Source organism: Passer montanus, unplaced genomic scaffold (assembly GCF_014805655.1).
Source record: "Passer montanus isolate IOZ18808 unplaced genomic scaffold, ASM1480565v1 scaffold27, whole genome shotgun sequence".
NCBI classification, from domain to species: domain Eukaryota; kingdom Metazoa; phylum Chordata; class Aves; order Passeriformes; family Passeridae; genus Passer; species Passer montanus.
In genome coordinates this window covers 4,915,123-4,935,823 of record NW_024367372.1, presented here as the reverse complement: position 1 = coordinate 4,935,823, position 20,701 = coordinate 4,915,123, and the positions used below count along the sequence as shown (strand labels likewise).

The 20,701-nt window shown below is 34.7% G+C and overlaps 1 protein-coding gene across 2 annotated transcripts in view; it reads left to right on the top strand.

Moving 5' to 3' along the window:
• The window catches only part of PPP2R5C (protein phosphatase 2 regulatory subunit B'gamma), a 71,586-nt gene that overhangs the window by 47,634 nt on the left and 3,251 nt on the right, over nt 1-20,701 (top strand). For both annotated transcript variants that reach the window (XM_039712597.1, XM_039712596.1), the window contains 12 exons: nt 918-1,117; nt 5,038-5,148; nt 5,761-5,853; nt 5,970-6,100; nt 8,548-8,607; nt 10,551-10,659; nt 11,703-11,756; nt 13,475-13,645; nt 14,183-14,310; nt 15,839-15,940; nt 17,766-17,838; nt 20,227-20,343. In XM_039712597.1, coding sequence (XP_039568531.1) covers nt 1,049-1,117; nt 5,038-5,148; nt 5,761-5,853; nt 5,970-6,100; nt 8,548-8,607; nt 10,551-10,659; nt 11,703-11,756; nt 13,475-13,645; nt 14,183-14,310; nt 15,839-15,940; nt 17,766-17,838; nt 20,227-20,343 — 1,218 coding nt within the window. In that variant the 5' untranslated portion in view covers nt 918-1,048. The remainder of the gene's footprint in view (nt 1-917; nt 1,118-5,037; nt 5,149-5,760; nt 5,854-5,969; nt 6,101-8,547; nt 8,608-10,550; nt 10,660-11,702; nt 11,757-13,474; nt 13,646-14,182; nt 14,311-15,838; nt 15,941-17,765; nt 17,839-20,226; nt 20,344-20,701) is intronic.

The window sequence follows — 20,701 nt, the reverse complement described above, 5'->3', positions numbered from 1 at the left end:
GAGGAGCTATTCCAACTTTGTTATCATAGGAAGTTTTTCAGGCACTTATAAGGAGAGCAACTGGTATTTAAACAATTGGACTGTAAATCTGTTGCATGTTCAGTTAGTTTGATTGTGCATACACATGGGCTTGTATTCAGTAATACCACTTGAAATACTTGGATGGTAGCTGTTGCTACTTGTATGAGAAAATTCTTAGCATTTTATGATAACTCTAAGGAAAAAGTAAAGCTCATCAACTGGAAGAAATGGGAGTAAATTGCAGAACTATTTACAAAGTCAGTCTAGTACTATTTTTCAACATGCTATTACTGTCTTCATAGTTCATATCTAACAATAAAAAAGTCATTATGCAGAAACATAAAATGTGTTATGGTATAAACTTAGGCAGACTCTCTGTGGTGTGTTCATATTTCATTTCTTAGGCTTTGTGCTGTAATCATGTGGCCATTTTAATTGGACACAAGTGTTTCCAGCAGACAAACCATGGTGCTGCTTTCTTTACCTCTGGCCAGTTATCTGGTATTTCCTAGATATTTAAGTCCTGATCCTTCTATGTATAATTTGTAGTCTCACACATATGTCATTTTAACGGCTCATGGGATTACTTAAGCAAAACACAAAGCATATGCAGGCATTTCTTCAAGTATGTGCTTTTTTCCATGCAGTGTTTGCTTCTGGCAAGGACAAGTTATGCATCATTGTTGCAATTTTTTAAATCATCCTGATATGTACAGGGTATTTCAGTGGGGCTCATACTGTGGAATATGATATTCCTGAAAGTTGTGTGAAGATTTAGAAAGTTTGCTTGTAATCTTAAACACTTCTATACCTGTGTTTCACAAAGTAAAAATGGGGAGGGCAGTGAATCCACTACAGTATAATTTAAACATTGTATAATTATTTTCACCTTTCAGATGTTCCTCCAGCGGATCAAGAAAAGCTTTTTATCCAGAAGTTACGACAATGTTGTGTACTTTTTGACTTTGTTTCTGATCCACTAAGTGACCTAAAGTGGAAGGAAGTAAAACGAGGAGCTTTAAGTGAAATGGTAGAATATATCACACACAATCGCAATGTGATTACAGAACCTATTTACCCTGAAGTAGTACATATGGTAAGTGTTCCTGGTTTATCATTCAGTGTTGCTTCTTCAGCTGTATCAATTTATCTTAAGAAGTTTTGATGAAATCTTCAGAAAAGATCGTGTGTTTTCTGTTACTCTTTTGCACATCTACAAAAGAATAACAGGACTTTGAAATGTTATTGCCAGTGTTGATTTTTCTTTTTTGTAAGACAAACTAGACACGTATATGAAGCAGAATTAGATGATGGTTAAAGTTCGTAAAAACAAAATCTTGTATTTATAAAAATAGGAAGGGAAGTTAAATACATGCGTACGGTGTTCAAAAATTCTTTTGGTGCCTTTAAAATGCTTTGTGTCTGCAAGGGTCTGAAGGGTATGGAGTTTCCTTGCATTGGTTTTACACAGCCCTGTGAGAGACACTGCCAGTGAAGGCACCTGGGCTGGTATTTTGAGGCTAAATTCAGATAGTTTTTTTTTTGCTTTGGTCATTTGTTGAAGCAACTGTATTTTTTCTCCAGTGGTGTTGTGATCTCTCTTTCAGGCATGTGTGTGTAGATTGTCATGTACATTTGCTAAATTCTAGACAAACATCTGAATTGATTGTGGGAATTTTAAGGAAAATAAATGTAATGTCTTCATGTACTTTAAAACTCCTCCAAGAAACATTGATAAGTTATGTGCTGCTACTGCCACTGAATTATATTAGTAAGGAATAGCATTTTCAATAGGATCAAGAAATATTCAGATTTGAGAATGGTTCTCAGTTTGGAAAGTTTATGGAGTTGGCAGGAAAATTACTGTTTTGCTGTGCCATTCTGCCAGACTTCACAGCTTGGAGGTTACTTGTTTGTGTGTGTACATGTTGTATTTGTGTGTGTGTGTGTGTGTCCAAGTTCTGTTTGGTGTTACTAAATTATTACTTAGACCAATCAGTCAGGGCAATGAATTTCACAAGTTGTCTGTTTACTAGAAATAAAACAATGTTTCCTTTTCCATACCTTCAAATATTCTTTCTCTCTGACAAAATAAACATTTACCTTATAATCTCATTCTGCTTCATTCTTTGTAGTCTTAATGCTCATGTCATGTCTATCCACCCCACCCTTCTTTTTTTTTTTTCACTTTAGGTGTTCTGGACTAAATTATAGTAAGATCTTTTCTTTAAGATATATATTCATCTAGTGGCTTAGCTAATAATTTAATGTTAAGCCTAAGTCCTTTTTTCAAAAGTTATGAGAAATTAATTTCTAAAATGGATTTAATGTTCTTCTTTCAGAGTGGATTCAAGACTATTTTCCCTTTCTTCCTTAAAGAGCCAGCTGATATGTCCTTCAAATTCATTTTATATTTCTAAGCAAAGACATGATGAAAAAGGAAATGTTTTATTAACTGCTTGTTATACAAATTCCATTTCCTAGGTGTGATATAGTTAAGTACCTCTTCTCGAAACTATAAAATGTGTAGGTAAATGTCTGAGTAAATTTTCTAAATGTGCATGATGTATTCAGGGTTTTGTGATGAAAAGCATCCATTTCAGATTCTTACTTAGAAAATAATAATGCTTTTTTTTAGCATGGCCTTAGCAGAAAGCAGGGCTTTATGAGAATGTTCTGTTGTGCATTAGCATATAGGGTAGTACTATTTTTTTAAATTTATATTATGTATAGGACCAGATCTAATTTTATTCAGCAATTGACATGGTTTTCAGTGCAACTTTTTGTCCATTATTAAAATTACATACTCAGTTATGCCTATATGAGGTTGAGGTTTTGTTGGTTTTTTGTTTGGTTGGCTTTTTGGTTTTGTGTTCAAAGGGGCATTGTAGGTGTGGTGTTCTCTATCCGTGCTCTAGAATAAGAGGGATGCTGTGAATAGAAGTGTGCTGCATTTTGCTCTATTAAATATAAGGTTGGCTTTCTTCATATGAATACAGAAGGCACAGACTTGCAGTTTATGTGCCTCTTTATTCAGAGCTGTTCACATCAAGCTTCACCCAGGCTGCTCAGCAGAAGGGAGGAGAAAATGTGTAGTATCTCTGATGCCTACTTGCTTGAAAATATTCTCATGTTGTATGAAATGGGCCTCAAGAAAAGCAGGAGTTGTGGCTGCCATTACAGCAAAAGCCCCTGAACTGATAAAAATGCAGGTTGTTTTCTTTTCCCTTTTTGTTCTCCCATCTTCCTGTTATGTCCTGTCAAGTGAAGTGTTGATAGTGCTGGCAGCACTGACGGAATTTTGGCACACTAGGCCAGTGTTCATAAAGACTCTAATTTCATAAGTTTGGGGGGGTCTTGTGGAATTTTAATGGTGGGAGCAGGAGCTGGGGAGGGGGATGTTTTTCAGTTGTGCTGTGTTTATTTATACTTCTGTGGGAAATTTGCCTTAGAGGAGATCAGGCTTGGCAGATTGTGTCTTGTCTGTTTGGTCAAAAGACTGAGAAGTTAGAAAAAAGATCAGCTATTTAATGGGTAAAACTGATATTAATTCATTGTAAATTTTCCTAAACCTCAGTAGGGTAGACAAGAGAGACAGAGGACAAGAGAGTTTCAGGTTTGTACTTTCAGTGCAAGATCCTGCAGCTTGACTTGAGCAGTTTTGTATTCTGTTGGTCAAGGATATAAAATGCAAAACAGATCACATCAGGCTTTACTGGTTCCATTTCTCATGGAAAAAATGCTCTCTAAGTTTTTAATCTATTTTCTGTTTTCAAAAATACAAAGTACAAAACTTGGTTGCTAACACCTGCCATGACCCATATGTTTCTTTTTCTATGTAGTGAGAGCCTGAGACTTTAAGAATTCTTTAGATAAGGTTATTCTTCCATTTGTTTAATAATCTTAGCAAGTTTTAAATTTCAAGTCTAGTCTTCCTAGATTTGTTTTCTTGGAAAACCTCTGATCATTGCAAATTGTCACCATATTTTTTAAACAAAGGTGGTTAATCACTTGATGTCCATGCTTTTAAGAAGGGGAACATAAAGATATATCATCTTTAGTTTTAATTCTCTGCAGTAGTCATTACTCTGACATATCTTGGTGTTTATCAGACCTATGTCTCAGTTGCTTGAATGAAGGAATATTATGCAGAAAAACAGAGCATCCAGGATGACTTTTCCCTCATGGGAGTATAATGTAAGCCTTGCAGATTTAGCTGATGCAGTTTGATACTGCCTCCCACTGTCTGCTCAGCCTGTCAGATGTGAGATGGCAGGACAGCACATACACATCTTCCTTGGCCCTTGTGTGTAGGCAAGCACTTGGAAACACTAAAATACATGTGTATCCACAGCTTGAAAAGTAGTTCATGTTTGCAGACTGGTCCACTTCCATGAGGATGCTAAACGTTTTTCAAGGGGTTCAGAATTCAAATATTTAAAGTATTAGGGTGTGTAGTTGTCCCCTACAAATGCTCTGCAATGTCAGGTGGACGTGGTTTAACAGAAATACCACTGGGGAGGTTGGTGTTGTGGAATTTGGTTTTGAAGTGTTCCCATATGTGTGCAGCCACTATGTGAAATGAAACTAGTATCTTACAGAGAAGAACAGATGTGAGTTATCTTTGGTTTGCATCTCTACTTCTGACTTACACTTTTGCAGGTTGCTGCAAGGCCTTATTAAGTGTGTATATAAAAAATGTTTGTGTAAACATTTTACATACATCTGCTTACATACGTGTCTGTGTGCAGAGAGATCAGAGCAGTATCCTCATAAAACACATCATGGCAGTAGTTTTGTGCTTCAAAGAGTACTTACTGCATAGAAAAGTGTTCTCCAAGTTAGAACTATGTGAAGTATGAATGTTCCTCTCTCTTTAAAATACTGCATTATATAGCTTGTATTTTTGCAAAAGTTAATTAAAATAGCTGATGTAAAGTATCCTTAGCCAAAACCATATTGAAAGTATTTTTTTAAGTCATCAGTTTAGAGTTTTTAAATGAAATGTAATTTCAGTTTGCAGTTAATATGTTTCGAACATTACCACCATCTTCCAACCCAACGGGAGCAGAATTTGATCCAGAGGAAGATGAACCAACCCTAGAAGCTGCATGGCCTCATCTACAGGTACTTCATGGAGGCTGAGGCATCACAGTCTATAACAGAATTTTGACATTAAATTCATTATATATCTATTCTAAATTGTTTAGGTTATGTGTTTATCTCAAAACAATTTTCTGTGTAATTTTTAAAATGTGTTTCTTGAATTAAAACTGAAAATATTTTTTTTTTTAAATCAGTTGTTAAAGGTTAAAGGCTCGTTGTTTCTTGTGGTAGAGATGTAACTGCTGAGATTTTAAATGAGCTATTTGTCACTATGAGTGCTTTGATCTGGCTTTGGCACAGCTTTAACTTTCAGAGGTACCGTGACAAACAGAGGAGAACAGAGGCTTCCTAGAACATGGACTTCTGGGCATGATAAATATTAGATTACTGTGTGTCACTTGAGTAAAGTGTAGTGATGGAGCTCAGCAGAATTTCTGCAGTTTAAATAACCTCAAGTTCTTGTAATTTGTCAGGAGAGCAAGAGCAAAGCTTTTACTCTGTGTTATATAGATAAATATACCTAAAAACATTTTGCAGTTCTGAGCAACTAATCAGCAATTTTGGTAATGTGATGCTTATAAAACATTTATTGTTTAAAAGACTAATACTGGGTTTTTTGTTTATTTTTTCCAGCTTGTTTATGAATTTTTCTTAAGGTTTTTAGAATCTCCAGATTTTCAACCTAATATAGCTAAGAAATATATTGATCAGAAGTTTGTATTACAGGTAAGGTAAAAAAAAGGTTGGTTTTTTGTTGTTTTTTTTTTAACTTCAAGCTCTCAATTATTTTTACAATGCATTAGGTTCAGTTAATGTTCATCTTCTTTTTTTTCTCTTTTCAGCTTTTAGAGCTCTTTGACAGTGAAGATCCTCGTGAAAGAGATTTTCTTAAAACAACTCTACACAGAATATATGGGAAATTCTTAGGCTTAAGAGCTTACATCCGGAAACAAATTAATAATATATTTTATAGGTATGTCAACATCTTTGTGTTATGGTACATGTGATGAGGTGTGCAATTAAAACACTTCAAGACACTACTAGCAATTTTTAAAATTCTTAATATGTTTATACTTAATATTGTTATATCTAATAATAATTAATACCACTCTGGGAGACTTAAATTAGGGTAGTCTTGCCTCTGGCATATGGCAAGCTGAAATTTGAGTTAGTATATGATTTAGTGGGTGGTTTGGTATCTCTGTGGGAGGCTTTTCTTTTTGGGCTGGGGGGGTGGTAGTGTTTGTATTACACTAATGCCTTCATAAGGTGTAGTTCTTCATAATGCAGAAAATTGGCTGAAATTGAATGACTGAGAGATCTGTAATTTGCTTGAAGGAACATGTCTGCTGCCTCTTCTTTCCTCAGAATTGCCATGTGCAGTTGAGCTCTTGTGAAATACTTGTTTGTTGCCGCAGAATGAACTGTAGTATTATCACTGATACAAACCACTGTATTACCAAAGGCCTTGAGAAGTGTGTTTTCACTGCTGTTACATCCAGTGTGAATGCAAGATTGTGGTGCCTTTTTGAATATTTTCATTTTGATATTCTTTGCTTTTCTGCAAATAATAATGTTGTGTAGCAGTTTCACACTCCCTCCATCGTGCTCCTTCTCTGCCACTGTTCTCATCCCAAAATCAATGTGTGGTGCTGCCAGGCCCTCAGTGCCATATCATGAATGGCACCTGGCAGTACCAGCTGTAGAGGGAGCTGATCTTTCCTGCTGTGGCAACAACTGAGCTTTGGAAGGGATACAGAGGAGCTACTTTAACATAATTAGTGACCCTGTAGTGTCATGCAGTCAGCTGGAAATTGACTTCACAGGGCAAGTGAAGAGCCAGTATATCCCAAGGAAAAAGTACAGGTGGATCTCGAAGATGCAGATTTTTTTTTTCCCACACACATCAATAAATTTCCCTGGATTTTATTAAATTAAATCCAAAATGCATAATTTGTTCAAATATCTGAACAGATGGTAAAACAGCATCATAGCACATTATATGCACTTCTGAAAAGTTTTTTATTTGCCATTTCTTGCACTTTGCTTTCAGAGACAGTGGAAGCAAAGTCTTCGAATACAGATAGTTCTGGTGCTAAGCTTTTGAAAGACTAAGAAATGATCTGCTCATTAAATCAACTTTGTATTGTTTGTATAAGAGAGATTTCCATCTGACATGTATATGGGAGATTATATAATTTTCACAGCTACAAAGTTGTGGTAGAAAAAGAAAAGCCAACCACAAACTTAGAGAAAAACTCACTTAGCTGTATAATATTTAGGAGCTCAAAGTTTAAAAATTTTGCTTCCAAATGTAAACGGGTGCACTTGTTTACGCTCACCAAGGAGGGAAGTTGTTCTAGCCTGTCTTGAATTATGTGTGAAATGATAAACTCTTGTGTACAGCTTCAAAAATGTTTCATTTTCATATACTTTTACCTTCCAGTTGTTGGTTTATTACTGTGCTTACCTAAGAAATTTAACCTTCATTTGTCTTTTAGTCATTGACCAGAATTACATTAATTCTTTCCCCATAGTTGCATTAATGTATTTTTTTCCCTGAAGTAAAATACTTTTTTTTTTAAATTATGAAACCTGTATGTCAATTCAAACATTTTTGCGTCAATGTGTTTAATTTTGCTTGGAATTATATCCTGAATTATATGGAAGGGGTCTTAAAGAATTAAAAACTGTCACTTCAAATATCCTGGATTAAAAGTAGCTTTTAATACCTGAGCGTATGACAAATTTTCAAATCAAAAAATGCTTTCAAATTAGTGGAATTATTTTCTCCTAAGTGTAAATGTTTATAACTCTGCAAATTAGCTGAAGCCATGCATAGAACTTTGTCAACAAATTTACACTTGGGTGAAGGAGGCTGAAAGGTGGCTGCCTAATAAATGACAGTGCTCTGTCAGAAGGTGCAGGAAAATGTGACTTCCTTTGTTTATTGCAAGCCTTTTGTGTGCACAGAGATCTGTAATGCCAAGAAGCTTTTTACATCCAGAAGTAGTAACTGTTTGAACACTTTGTGCTTGCATTTGCTATAGGAGGTTGAGTCATGGCATTTAATTATGCCAGATACTCTTGTGTTATTTTAATATTTAAAGTGTTATTTGAACTGTGTTCAGTTTTGCATTATTAAAATGGCATAAAATATGAGTATTGGGAAAAGCTTGAGTGTAGGCTGCTTTGTTAAATGTGGGAGAAAAGAGCAAAGCAGATGTGAAGCTTGAAAGCAGCTGGGTGGGCTGCTGATTTTTGTTTCCACGAAGTTTCTTTTCCTTTGTGTCTCTCTGCTTTCCTTTTACTGAGTGAAATATTTGGGGTCAAGGCTACCTGTAATGATAGATGGGAATCTTGGTGTTAGATTTGTATCTCTCTTCAGCAGTAAACCAATAAAATGTTTCATTTATTTAGGTTTATTTATGAAACAGAACATCACAATGGCATAGCAGAATTACTGGAAATACTGGGAAGGTAAGTTGTAGGGTTTTTTTTTTTAATTAAACTCACATGGTTTTAAGAGAGGACTTCAAAAATCAAGGGGGTTTTGTATAAGATTGCAGAAACACAGCAAAAACTTGAATTGGCAATGCTTTGGGACATGACAATTTTTGTAATCTTATTTTTTAGGTCTTGTTTTCTAATTAACAATAGTTGTAAAGCAACTCGCAGTAAAATGTAGTGAGTTTAAATTTATTAAAAATTCTTCACTGAACATATAGTGGGTGAACAAAGGAAGCACAAGTTATGAAACTTCAGACACCTCATTTCTCTAATCCCATAATTTCTTAGACTTCAGTGATGTATCTCTAAGCCTTTGACACTAAAATTTTACAATTTAAAGGTGATAGCCCCATTGACACTAGTGAGTTTTATATTAACTGATTTCTGTAATCCATGTGCAAGCTCTTGGCAATTTTTTATACATTATTGCACTGCAAAAGCTCAAGTTAGGATTACTTGATGGTATTTCCATATCTTTGCGTGTGAAAGTAAGAGACGAGCAGGAGCAAGTTGCTAGTGGTTGTGTCTGGTCAGACTTTGTGGATCTCCAGGGACGAAGACCTCCACAATCTTTCTGGGCAATGGGTTCCCACATTTGACCACACTCACAAAAGAAAGGAGTTTTTTCTTGTCCTTGAATTAAATATCCCATCTTTCAATTTGTCTTTTGCCCTTTCAATGCACATTGCTAAGAAGAGTGACTCTTCACACCATCCCTTCATGTATTTGCACACGAGTGAGATCCCCCTGAGCCTTCTCTGCTTCAAACTAAACACCTTTTTCAGCCTCTCTGTGTATGTCAGATGCTCCAGCCTCTTCATTGCACTTTACTGGACTCCCTCCAGTATATCTTCATCCTTCTTGTCCTGAACACAAACACCAGATGTCTCACCAGGGCTGAGCAGAGGTGAAGGATCACTGACTCACCTCAGCTTACTGGCAATGCTGTTTCTTAATGCAGCCCAGAAGGCTGTTGAAATTGCAAAGATGTTTTAAAATTTCCTAGGTCTACATGTCTGCTCAGAATAGTTCTTTAATTTTCAATTAAATTTTCAGTGATTAAAGAAGTTACATGTCCATCGTTACTTCAACACACTATAGTCAGGTAACGCTCTTCAAAACTCATAATGAAAACTATAAAGTTCAAGTACTAGAATATGGAGCTGAATTCCAAGCTGTTATTGAGTCACCAGCTTTTTCATTCTTGGTTTTGTTAGGCTGGCTGTAAGTATTACAAATTAAAAAGTGACATTGTTGGTTTGGTTTGGGGATTTTTTTATCCCCTCAGGCTTCCAAATCAAAATTTCTAGTAGCTCAATGAGGCTTCTGGGCTGGAGCTGTTCTATATTGGTTATTCATCCAGTCCATTAAGAAGTTTCACTGAGCATGTTGTTGACACAGAGCTTCTTGTTGTGTTTCTGTGGGTTTAGGGGAAGGTGCCATTGACCCAGTACTGAGCTACATCTGCACTCAGCTCTAACTGGGATGTCTTGTGTTGGGATATGCTGTTTGGTTGTACTCTAGGGCCTTGTAGAAATACTAATAGTTAAGTAGAAGTCATATATTGACTTGTCTGCTGTCCTGGATTACCTCTTATACATCCTGTCTGTTTCACTTGTTAATCCCATGAAGAAGCTGGGAGAGGTGTGCATTCAAAGCTTTGAAATAGTGAATAGTTCATAATGAAGGGTAAAGTCTGAATTGTAGGTACAGTTGTGTGCAGCTTAGAAAAAGAATTTGAGACTTCTGAAAAACTTGTTTAAGGTATGGACACAGATTGGTAGACAGAATTGACTATTCTATTTATTTGTAAATATTAGAAAACAAGACCAAGAATTTTTGTATATCCTGTACGTTAGTGCAAACTTCCATATAATTACTGATCTTTATTTATAAATTTCTTTCCCTGGCAGCATAATTAATGGATTTGCCTTACCATTAAAAGAAGAGCACAAAATATTCCTATTGAAGGTTTTGTTACCATTACACAAAGTGAAATCACTCAGTGTCTACCATCCACAGGTAAATTTTACTTGGTGTTTTTCATATTAGTGTTAAAGTAAGCTTGCTTGAAGAGATTGGGGGACTTGAGTAAGTCTGCTGTAAATTCAGTTCTAAGCTTCAAAACTTCCTGCTGGTCAGCCTGGGGGAAATTACTTAACATATATGCTTATAATGCTTCACTTGTTGATATAAAAATTAAAAAGAAAATATGTATGTACACAGTAATACCCTTTTCTAAAGCACTGTAGTGTTCAATCAACTACTACATATGTTTCATCTATAATGTCAGAGTTCTTGGTATTTATCCATGCAGGATTTTTTGTTTGTCTTCTTGTCTGTAATATTTAGACGTAAAAAATTGCAGAAAAGTATGGTTTTAATGAATGTCATCTATAAGCACTTTGTTCTAAATTACATTAAGCAGTTCAGCTGAATTCAGTTTGTTGGTGTTTTGAAAGGAATTCAGAATTTACAAGGACATAATTATGTAATTCAGTATGTCCTTTTAGAAGTACACAGAAAAAAGGGGGCTTCTGAGTTATACCATGCTTTTAATCCATCAGCGTATATTGATAGGCATAGTTATCATTAGTTGTGATGTATTAAAAAATCCCAAGATTTACGGCTTTCAATGCACTTTTATCTAACTTAGGTTATGAAATAGAAAATACTTACTAAATCAGCATGGGACACCAAAATGTTAGTGAGTGGAAAGTACTCCAGAGGATAAGGTCATGATTTTTAAGTCCTGTATTTGAAAAGATGAAGTGTGATAAAATGCAAAGTACTAGGTCTAAAAAGAAAACATCATCACGTGTATCTATATTATAACACAGGAAAAGGTGAGGACAGACTTGCCAAGGTTGGAAAGAATTTCTAAAGCCTATTTACCCTTCTGTTGTCTGCCAAATAGGTTTTTAAATTCTAAATTTTTTAAATTACAAGAAGAAACTTGTATTTTATTTGAAGCATTCAATATTATTCTTGACTTACGCTAGTGACTTTAAAATGTGTTCAGCTTCATAGTGAGAATTAATAAAACTCCTTTTCTTTTGCTGTAGCTGGCATACTGTGTAGTTCAGTTTTTAGAAAAGGACAGCACACTTACAGAACCGGTAAGTTTATCTTGCTATTATTACATATTTTGAACTATTAGTACACCTTACATCTGTAGACTGTTTAAGGAGGTTTGGGGATCAAAGTATTTATTTGTAATCGTTCATATTTGAGTCAAATATTTAACCATTTTTATCTATCAAATTTTGTTTTTTCCAGCAGTTGTTCAGAATATCTAAAACTCACTAAAACAACATTAATTGTACAGCTCTTAAAAAGATTTTATGCTGCTTATTTTGTTCTGGCTGAGCAGATAGGAGATGGTGGATCCAGAAGCAGTTTAGTCAGAAATTAATTTGCCTGAACTGTGCTCTGTTCAGAGATGGATGTTATGATGGAGCACAGATTTCTGACATACAGCTACCTATTGGTGCAAGGCTTTTAAATCAGATCCTGTTCATGTCCACCAACCTTGGACAAAATCAGGCCTTGGTCTAGCTGCACATAATTGCAGAGATGAATAAATTTATCTGTCCTTTATAGTATCTAATGGTTTGCTTCATTACACCCAATATCAAGTAGGTAAGAACTAATCTGTTTAATCAGTAGATCAATAAAACAACTGCTGCTAACAAAAGTGCACATTATTAGATTATGACCATTTCCGTTGTAAAATGGAAACTTCCTTTTGTTTCAAGAAATCCAGTGTGCACCTGAGCAGGAGTTCTCTTCTAGCTGGAGCTTTTAATATTTAATAGGATAGCAAATGTCAGGCATTCTGTCATTTGTACTGTTTGAGATCCTGTTTTCTTAGCTTTCTTCCAGACATCAGATAGGATGTTGCGTATTTCCTAGTAGGAATCTAGAAATCTAGAACTAATATGCAACCAGGTTTGTTTTATTTTTTAATCCCAAATTAGTATGTGATTGCAACTTTCTTTAAAAACTTAGCACATACATCAGCAAAGTACTAAGTTCCTCTTTAAAAGATCTGGTCTTTGCTTCCCCTTATAATTGTCACATGAGACTTTTTGACATGTTATTTTTTAAGATCTGTGTATATTAACCAAGGCTTCATTGAGGACATAATGTCTGCTTTCCTTATTAACTAATACATGAAAGAAGCACTTACCTCTCAGAGCTGTCTTGCCAGTGATGATATTAAATATTGCTTGCAGCTTTTATATTTAAAAATCATAGAATCACAGAATGGTGTTTTGAGTGTTCATGTTTTGCTTGGTAAGCAAGCTGGGTAAATAATTTATTAATCTTGAAGAAAGTTAAGACTAAGATTATAATAACATAGTCAAATCAAAGTTTAAGAGCAACATGCCTAGAATAGTTGGTCACCTGTAATTCATGCATTTGTAATAAATACTTTGTTAAAATATATTGATAGAACTTAATTGCTTGAGTTTTGGATTGCATCCCCAAGAAGGTAGAGATTTAAAGCTGCTGTCACTTAAGTGGCAGGTGATTTTCCTGATAATGTAGTAGGGAATTTGCACTTTGATCATACCAAGTTAGATGTTAGGTTTTCTCTCTAGTATTTTGATAACTATTTTTGAACATGTCTTACTTTGTTTTCTGAAGAAGTCAGTCTAGACCTCTTAACAGTTATTTCTGTGACACTGAACCATGTCTGATTGCTACTGTTACATGGGACAAGAAATCACGAGTTTTGTGTTCTCCTTAAAATGCCAGACTTATTAATGCATTATAATTGAGTTCAAGGTAAAGTGAAATTACAAAATAATTTTATCTTCTGTCTCTACAGGTGGTAATGGCACTGCTGAAATACTGGCCAAAGACTCACAGTCCAAAAGAAGTCATGTTTTTAAATGAACTAGAAGAAATTTTAGATGTTATTGAGCCATCTGAATTTGTTAAAGTTATGGAACCTCTCTTCAGACAGCTAGCCAAATGTGTGTCCAGTCCACACTTTCAGGTCTGTGTTTACTGCATGTAGAATGATACCAGAGTTTTTGTAAAGCAGACTTGGAATGTATTATTCACCATAATGAATTTTATTTGTTGCAAAAAAGTCCTCAATTCTATGTCAAGTTATCCAAACAAGTTAAATATTACCTTTACTGTTTCTTCTCAAGAGCACAATATGTCCATTCATTTTGGGTGATTCACTTCAGTGTTATGATTACCTGAAAAAAGCTGAAAACCTCAAGTGTTTTCAGAAGTACCTGAACCCTTTCAATATAGTGTTTTCATTTCATTACTTGTAATACAAGTTCTACAAATACTGGTTCTTTTGGAAAAGTATTTCTTTGCTTGAATTGCAGAGTTCATGGGTTATAGATTGAATCATGTCCCTAGCAAGGTAAAAAGCAGTTTTTCTGTCTCTCCATCAGCTCCATGACTCTCATTAGCACTAAAAGTCCAAGTCTGATTTGCAACTTTTCTTACCTTTCCCTTAATTCTTTGCTCTGTAAGAGATTGAAGAAGTGTTCCTTTTTTCATGTTGTCTTAGGTTGCAGAGCGAGCATTATACTACTGGAATAATGAATATATTATGAGTTTAATTAGTGATAATGCAGCAAAGATTTTACCCATCATGTTTCCATCCTTGTACCGGAATTCAAAGACGCATTGGAATAAGTAAGAAACATTTGTACAAATTTCTGCTACTTCACTTATATAGTTGTAGGTTTTAGAGTTTGGATCTGTGAGTTGCTAGTTTAACAGTGTGTTGAGCTGTTTATTCTGTGACATTGAAGTTGCTGGATAGATACTGTTGTTGTCAATTTTGAGGAAGTATTTAGAACTGTGGAAGATAGTTTTTGCTTTTTTAATTAAACAAGAAAGAGTGTTTTAGTGCATCTAATCCATGACGTTCTTCTATAAATGTGGAGCAAATTTGACATTCATCTGCAGTTCAGATACTTTTAAAGACTAACTTTGATTTCTGATCACTAACCTATTTGCTGATTTAGATTTCTTCTGCATTCTAGTGAAATATGTTGTAGATCAAATAATTTTTCCCCTTCTTTTTATTTTCTTTTTGCTTATTGCTTTTTTTTCTTCTTTCTCCATTGATTATTTTCACTTTTTTCCCCACAATAACGTAGTACTTACGCATGAAAACAGTTCTGGTCAGCTCCCTACTGCAGCTGTTCCATTGTAAAGTGCCTCTTTGTTTGAGCTATTGTGCAACTGCTGGGATGGTGACAGTATCCCAGTCTGCCTCTAGCTGTGAATTGAGGACTGCTGATGGGCTGGGCAAGAATGAGTAATCAGTCTGCAATTAAACACTGGGAAAGAAATGGAAAATAAAGTGATGTTAAAGTGCTTGCTTGCTGTCTCTGGGTGCAAGCAGTAACAAATAATGTACTCATTAATAAAATTCCAATTCAGTGATGCAATTGTAAATAGTAAATGTGGGTTGCTGTTGGTTATTTTTTTTCTGACTTTCAAGGTCATGCATTCATTTCATTCTGAGTAAAAGTCATGCTACCAGTACAGCTGCACTCTTACTTGTAACTCCATATACAATACAAAGTAATCATTTAACAGATTGCTTTTTGAGCAGCAGTACATTATAGCCTAGAACTGTAAATGAATCTGTAGAACTGCCTCATAAAGCAGATTGGTTTTGTGTAATTTTTGTGATGTTTTCAACTTTACTTTTCTAACAAATTTCTTAAACATTCTGGCATAATTGTGTTGAGCTGAGTCTGTTGCTGTGTGGCAGTTTTCAAAAGGAATGGGGTCTTTTTTACACTCCTTTTAATTACTCTTTTTTTTTCAATTTATCAGTAGCCAGTAAGTCACTTGTATCACTTACTGCATTTTCTGTACTAACCCCTATGAGATTAGTGTCAGCTACTAAACTTCACAACTAGGCCTGTATTGATATGTGTAGTATTAAGAGTGAAGTTCAAATATCAGAAGTGTAAGTGATGAGTAGTACTACACAGCAAGAAAACTGCATTCAAAGTTGGTAATTCTAGTACTTGTATTAGGCCTCTTGTGGGTAAATTGAAACTTCCACTAATTAATTTTATTTCCACTTATTCTGAAATGATGTAATTTTCCAGTTATGTAGGCTATTGGCTACTGTTGACCAGAAAAAGTAGATTTCAAAGTTTAAAGTACTCTGAGTTTCAACCAGAAGTTTTACTTATAGGACAATACATGGCTTGATATACAATGCTCTGAAACTCTTCATGGAGATGAACCAAAAACTGTTCGATGACTGCACACAGCAATTTAAAGCAGAAAAACTGAAGTAAGTTTTCATGTCAGTGTGTCTGTCTGTTCTTGAGTAATTTGTCCAGAGTGCTTTAGCTCTGAAAAACCACTGTGTCATTAGTGGGAAGTTGCCTCTTTGATTCCAGCAGTCTCAAAGTTGACTTGCTGAAACTTCTTGTTGTATGTGAACTGTAAATCTTAACAATAAGGCATCTCACAGAGGCTTAGACCTCATACTTCTGGGATCGCCATCTTCCTGAAAATTAAGTTTTTAAGAGGGACACCACTACATGGTGGAGCCCAGTGTAGAGGATCTGTTGAACAGTTTAGTTCACATCCTGTGTTTATTTTTGCATGCTTTATTTACCCAGTGTTACTTCCTTTCATGTTGTCAATCAGTTTGTCCCAAAATACTTTCCCAGTATTTTTCAGTATTGCATTGTGTGTTAGCATATCTTCATATTATTGTAGAAGTTACCTGAAATCAAGTTGTTATTTACTGTAGTGCAGGTCTCTAGTACAGATTTTATTTGATGGAAGAATCCTGCTAAAATGAGATAGAGAAGTCAGAAGCATTAATGGTTTGGATCTCATTTTAGGGGCTGGAAGCAGTTAGTGGGTACCTACCCACTAACTGGATATATAATACCAGGATTTGAATTTTATTTTAAATTTCAAAATAATCAGGGATTCTTTCAAGAAGTGGTTCAAATGAGAGACCTATTTTAAACTGGTATACTGGAAGTAGTACAGATTCACAATGTAGATTGATTTGTCCAAGTTTTGAAGTTCCTTATTAGAATTCAAGAAGAAATGATCTTGTACTGTATCAAATTCTTAAGGTTTGTATGTTTATAGATGACAAAATATGAGCATTGGCTCTTCAGAAAAACTGTAATTCTCTTTTTCCTGATTGCAAGTAAGTGGAACACCTTTTAAATGAGAAATCAAATCTTTTCTTCTCTAATTTTTATAACGTTTTTGGGTGATGCTCTTGAGTGTGAACTAAAGCTGAGAGCTGAGCAATGAGCTAGCAACACAAAACCAAAATAAAAAATTTCCCACCACATAAGAACTGAAAAGGGGGATGGTTAAAGGGTTCCTACCTTCCATCTTGAATTAATTTAATGAGAGCTGGAGGCAAATTGTGTATGTGCTTAGATATAATTGCTCTTCCTTTTTTTCTTGACATTTGGATCATCTGCTCTGTGCATCGATAGCAGTCTTCAAAGACAGGTGATTATTCTAGTCTCTGCAAGAAGATGTTTATTTGTAAGAAGGAAAGGAAAACAAACCCTAGATTTTATATTTTCAAATTGCATTAAGCATAAGAAAACAAACTTTTTCTACTTTGTTAAAAAAAAAAAAAAAACACAAAACAAGAAAAAACAACCTACATGTCATCACTCTGGGCTTGCTACTCCCTCGAATGAGCATGGTTTTGTTGGGTACTTCTCTGTTAGAGTTCAATTCAAAATTACTCTGGTGCCTTTTCCTTTAACCATTGGGCTGACAAGTAAAAATCTGCCATTTTCATGGTCAGTTATCAACTTCTTATTTACCAATATAGCATTCTAATATTAGAAATAAAACACAAATATGCTTTCAGCCTAGATAAAAACTTCTTTCTGTTTTAATTTTTACTTTTAAGAATGTACATGTGCTAAACTGGTACCAGCCAGTTTGTTGCTTTCATGAGAAAATCTTGAGGTTTTTCCCTTTTAATGTTGATTTGAGATCATGGGGTATTGATTTGATGCAAATTGTTCTGTCAACAGTGGTGTTTTGGACAGTAGACTCAAACAGAGCTAAATAATTTATTATGTTGAATTCTTTTACTTCTATATGATTTTTTTTTCCAGAGAGAAGCTAAAATTGAAGGAGCGGGAAGAAGCATGGGTTAAAATAGAAAATCTAGCCAAATCAAATCCCCAGGTATTTAGAAAAGATTAACATGATCATGTTTAAATACTCTCGTTTTGTTAAATATTAGTGGGGGAAAACAGGTCTGACTGATCGTGGAAATAAAGGAATTTCACCAATTGTATTATGAAAGATACACAATAAAAGTACTTTTCAAATTTGTAAACTTTCTCTTGTGCAAGTAATTATTTTTTTTAAAAGGTTTCTGAAAAGTATGATATGAAGTATTTTTTCCTTTCCTTATAATAGGAGTTATACCGTATTGAAAAGTTACTGTGCAAAATTATGGAAAAATATAGAGAGGCCATAATTGGTTTCTCTTGAAAAGCTGTTTTGCAGACAGTAAGAGATCTTTCTGCAAACTGTGAGTTTTGACTGGTCAGTTTTCCTTTGTGTCACATGGGTTAATAGTGTACGTTCTTGTCTGGTGCATTTGTTCCCATGCTTGCACTGGGCTGCTCTGCTGGTGAACCTGCTGCTCAGGTCTTTCCTGCAGGACCCATCCTGTCCAGCATTAATGATGTCGCTCCAATTATGATAACAAAACAAAGGTCCTTTAGTCTATTCATTGGATGTTGAAATAATGGCAGAAGGAAATGGTTTGGCTTGGAATCCCCCCCCACAACCCCTTCATTTGCTTGGAGGTTGCTGCCAGTTTTCTTTTAGCTCAGTCATATGGTTTTCTGCTATGAACAAAAAAACCTCCAAACATTCAAATTACTTCGCAGCCAGAATTCTATTATACTGTAGCAAGAAACTTAATGTACTGTATATTTCCAAAACTATCTAGCTGAGTTTAAAGCGGTGGAAGAGGGAGAAATGGTACTCTGTAAACAGAAGTGGGACACTTTCTGATCTCAGTGCTATTTTAAAATAGAAAGTATGAAGTAATCTCTTTGTCTAAGGAGAGGAAATTCATAAATGCTTTTCTTCCTCTTGGGTTATTTGCCAGGTAACAATTACTAAACTGCTTAAGTAAAATCTATTAAAATTAATAAAATGTCAGTTGACAACAGATCAATTAAATGAATCAAAAAGGACTATTCATATGAATGCAATCATTGACTTCCGCTGACAAAACATTTCTCTAATGACATAAGTCATACAAAAGCATTGCTTGAAGAGTATTTGATATACATGGTCACTTGCTATCACAAATTATGAGCTATTACCTGTTTGGCTAAATGAGTGGTTTGGGTATTTGATATACATGGTCACTTGCTATCACAAATTATGAGCTACCTGTTTGGCTAAATGAGTGGTTTGAGTTGTAGAAAAATTAGGAGATCTACAGTATCAATTTCCTTTCCTTTCCAAGGAACTTTTTTGTAAATGCATTTTCTGATACCACTTAATACCACCTGTATACAGTGATATACAGTACATTCTGTACACTGTATACAGTAGGTTCTGCATAGTCTGCTTGAATAAAGTTAATATTTGGAAGAAATTTAAAATACAAATTACTGAATGCGCCACTGAATTGACATAAGGATACAAATGCTTTTAGTGCTCTAGATAATGGATTTTTAGGAGTTTCTTTTTTCCTGGAATGTCTATTAACTTTTTAGTTTGTCTAATAACTGATGATTTTTGTTATTCGGAGCTGTTCCTGATTCTGCATGACACAAAAGTACAATTTAAGATTTTAAATCATTATATTTGTTAAATCCTTGCTGTTACGTTTTTTTTTAAATCTTTTCTCGTTTGCATTAAGTTATTGGTACACTCAGATACCAAAATATTTATGATGGAAAACTGATGAAAAAGTCTGTGTGTGCATGTAAATAAGTTCTGAATTCAAAACTATATACACCTCATCTGAATTAAAATAAGATCTGACATAGTGAGATTACTGGACAACAAAGATTTTGGGGTTTTTTTTTTAATTCCTAAAGTACTTTTATATTTGTTTTTCTTTCCAAAGAGAGAAAAGTGGGGGGTTTTTATTGTTGTTTGAAATAATATTAAGTGTATATTAGGTACATTTGGTCTTCTAACAGTGTATTATTTCTTCCAACACAAAATTGCATCAGCAAGTAAAACGATTATTGTATTTGGATTACTATAGTGTTCACAGAGCACTTGACAATGTATCAATAAGATTTCAGATTGCCACTGTAGACATGCAATACTGACCAAAACTGAGTATTTTAAAATTGAGCCTCAGATAATCAAACCATCTTTTTTTAATGGTGACTGTATTTTTCAGCAGGGTATTTCTGCCAAGTGTGAAAGTATTGGAGTTCAATTCTAAAATCTACTACTCAGTCCTTGGAAGCATAAAATATTGAAGTTAGTCTCAGATAACTAGTCATATCATTCAAATGCTCAAATACACTCCTAGTATTTAGTTATTATGGCTAAGAGTGATTATTTTAACATTCTGCATTTTATTAGTACCAAACATACAGTGACACGAGTTTGCTGAACAGTCCTGTTGCAATGGAAACAGACGGGCCTTTAATTGAAGATTTGCAGACGCTGAAAAAGACAGTGAAAGAAGAGGCTTGTCAGGTAAAGCCTTGTAAAGATAGCAAAGTGCTCCAATGTATTAATTAATTTCTTTAGGTGACTGTTAATCATAAACTTGGCTTCTATTTTCAGCCCCATAACCATTTGTTCTATGTAATAGGCTTCACCAGGGCTGCTACTTTCAAATGATAGTCTAGCAGCAGAAGTAATGTTATGTTTCTAATGCCTGTGAATCTGCTACATAGTCTCTTTTAAGGTTTCTTCTTAGAAACTTTGTTGGACCACTGTGACTTAGCAACTTTGAACACACCAATAAATAAATGGCTAAGTAAAACCCAAGCAGTTTTTAATAAGGACTTGTTTATATGAAAAATAAAAAGAATAAACAAGTTAGGGTAGG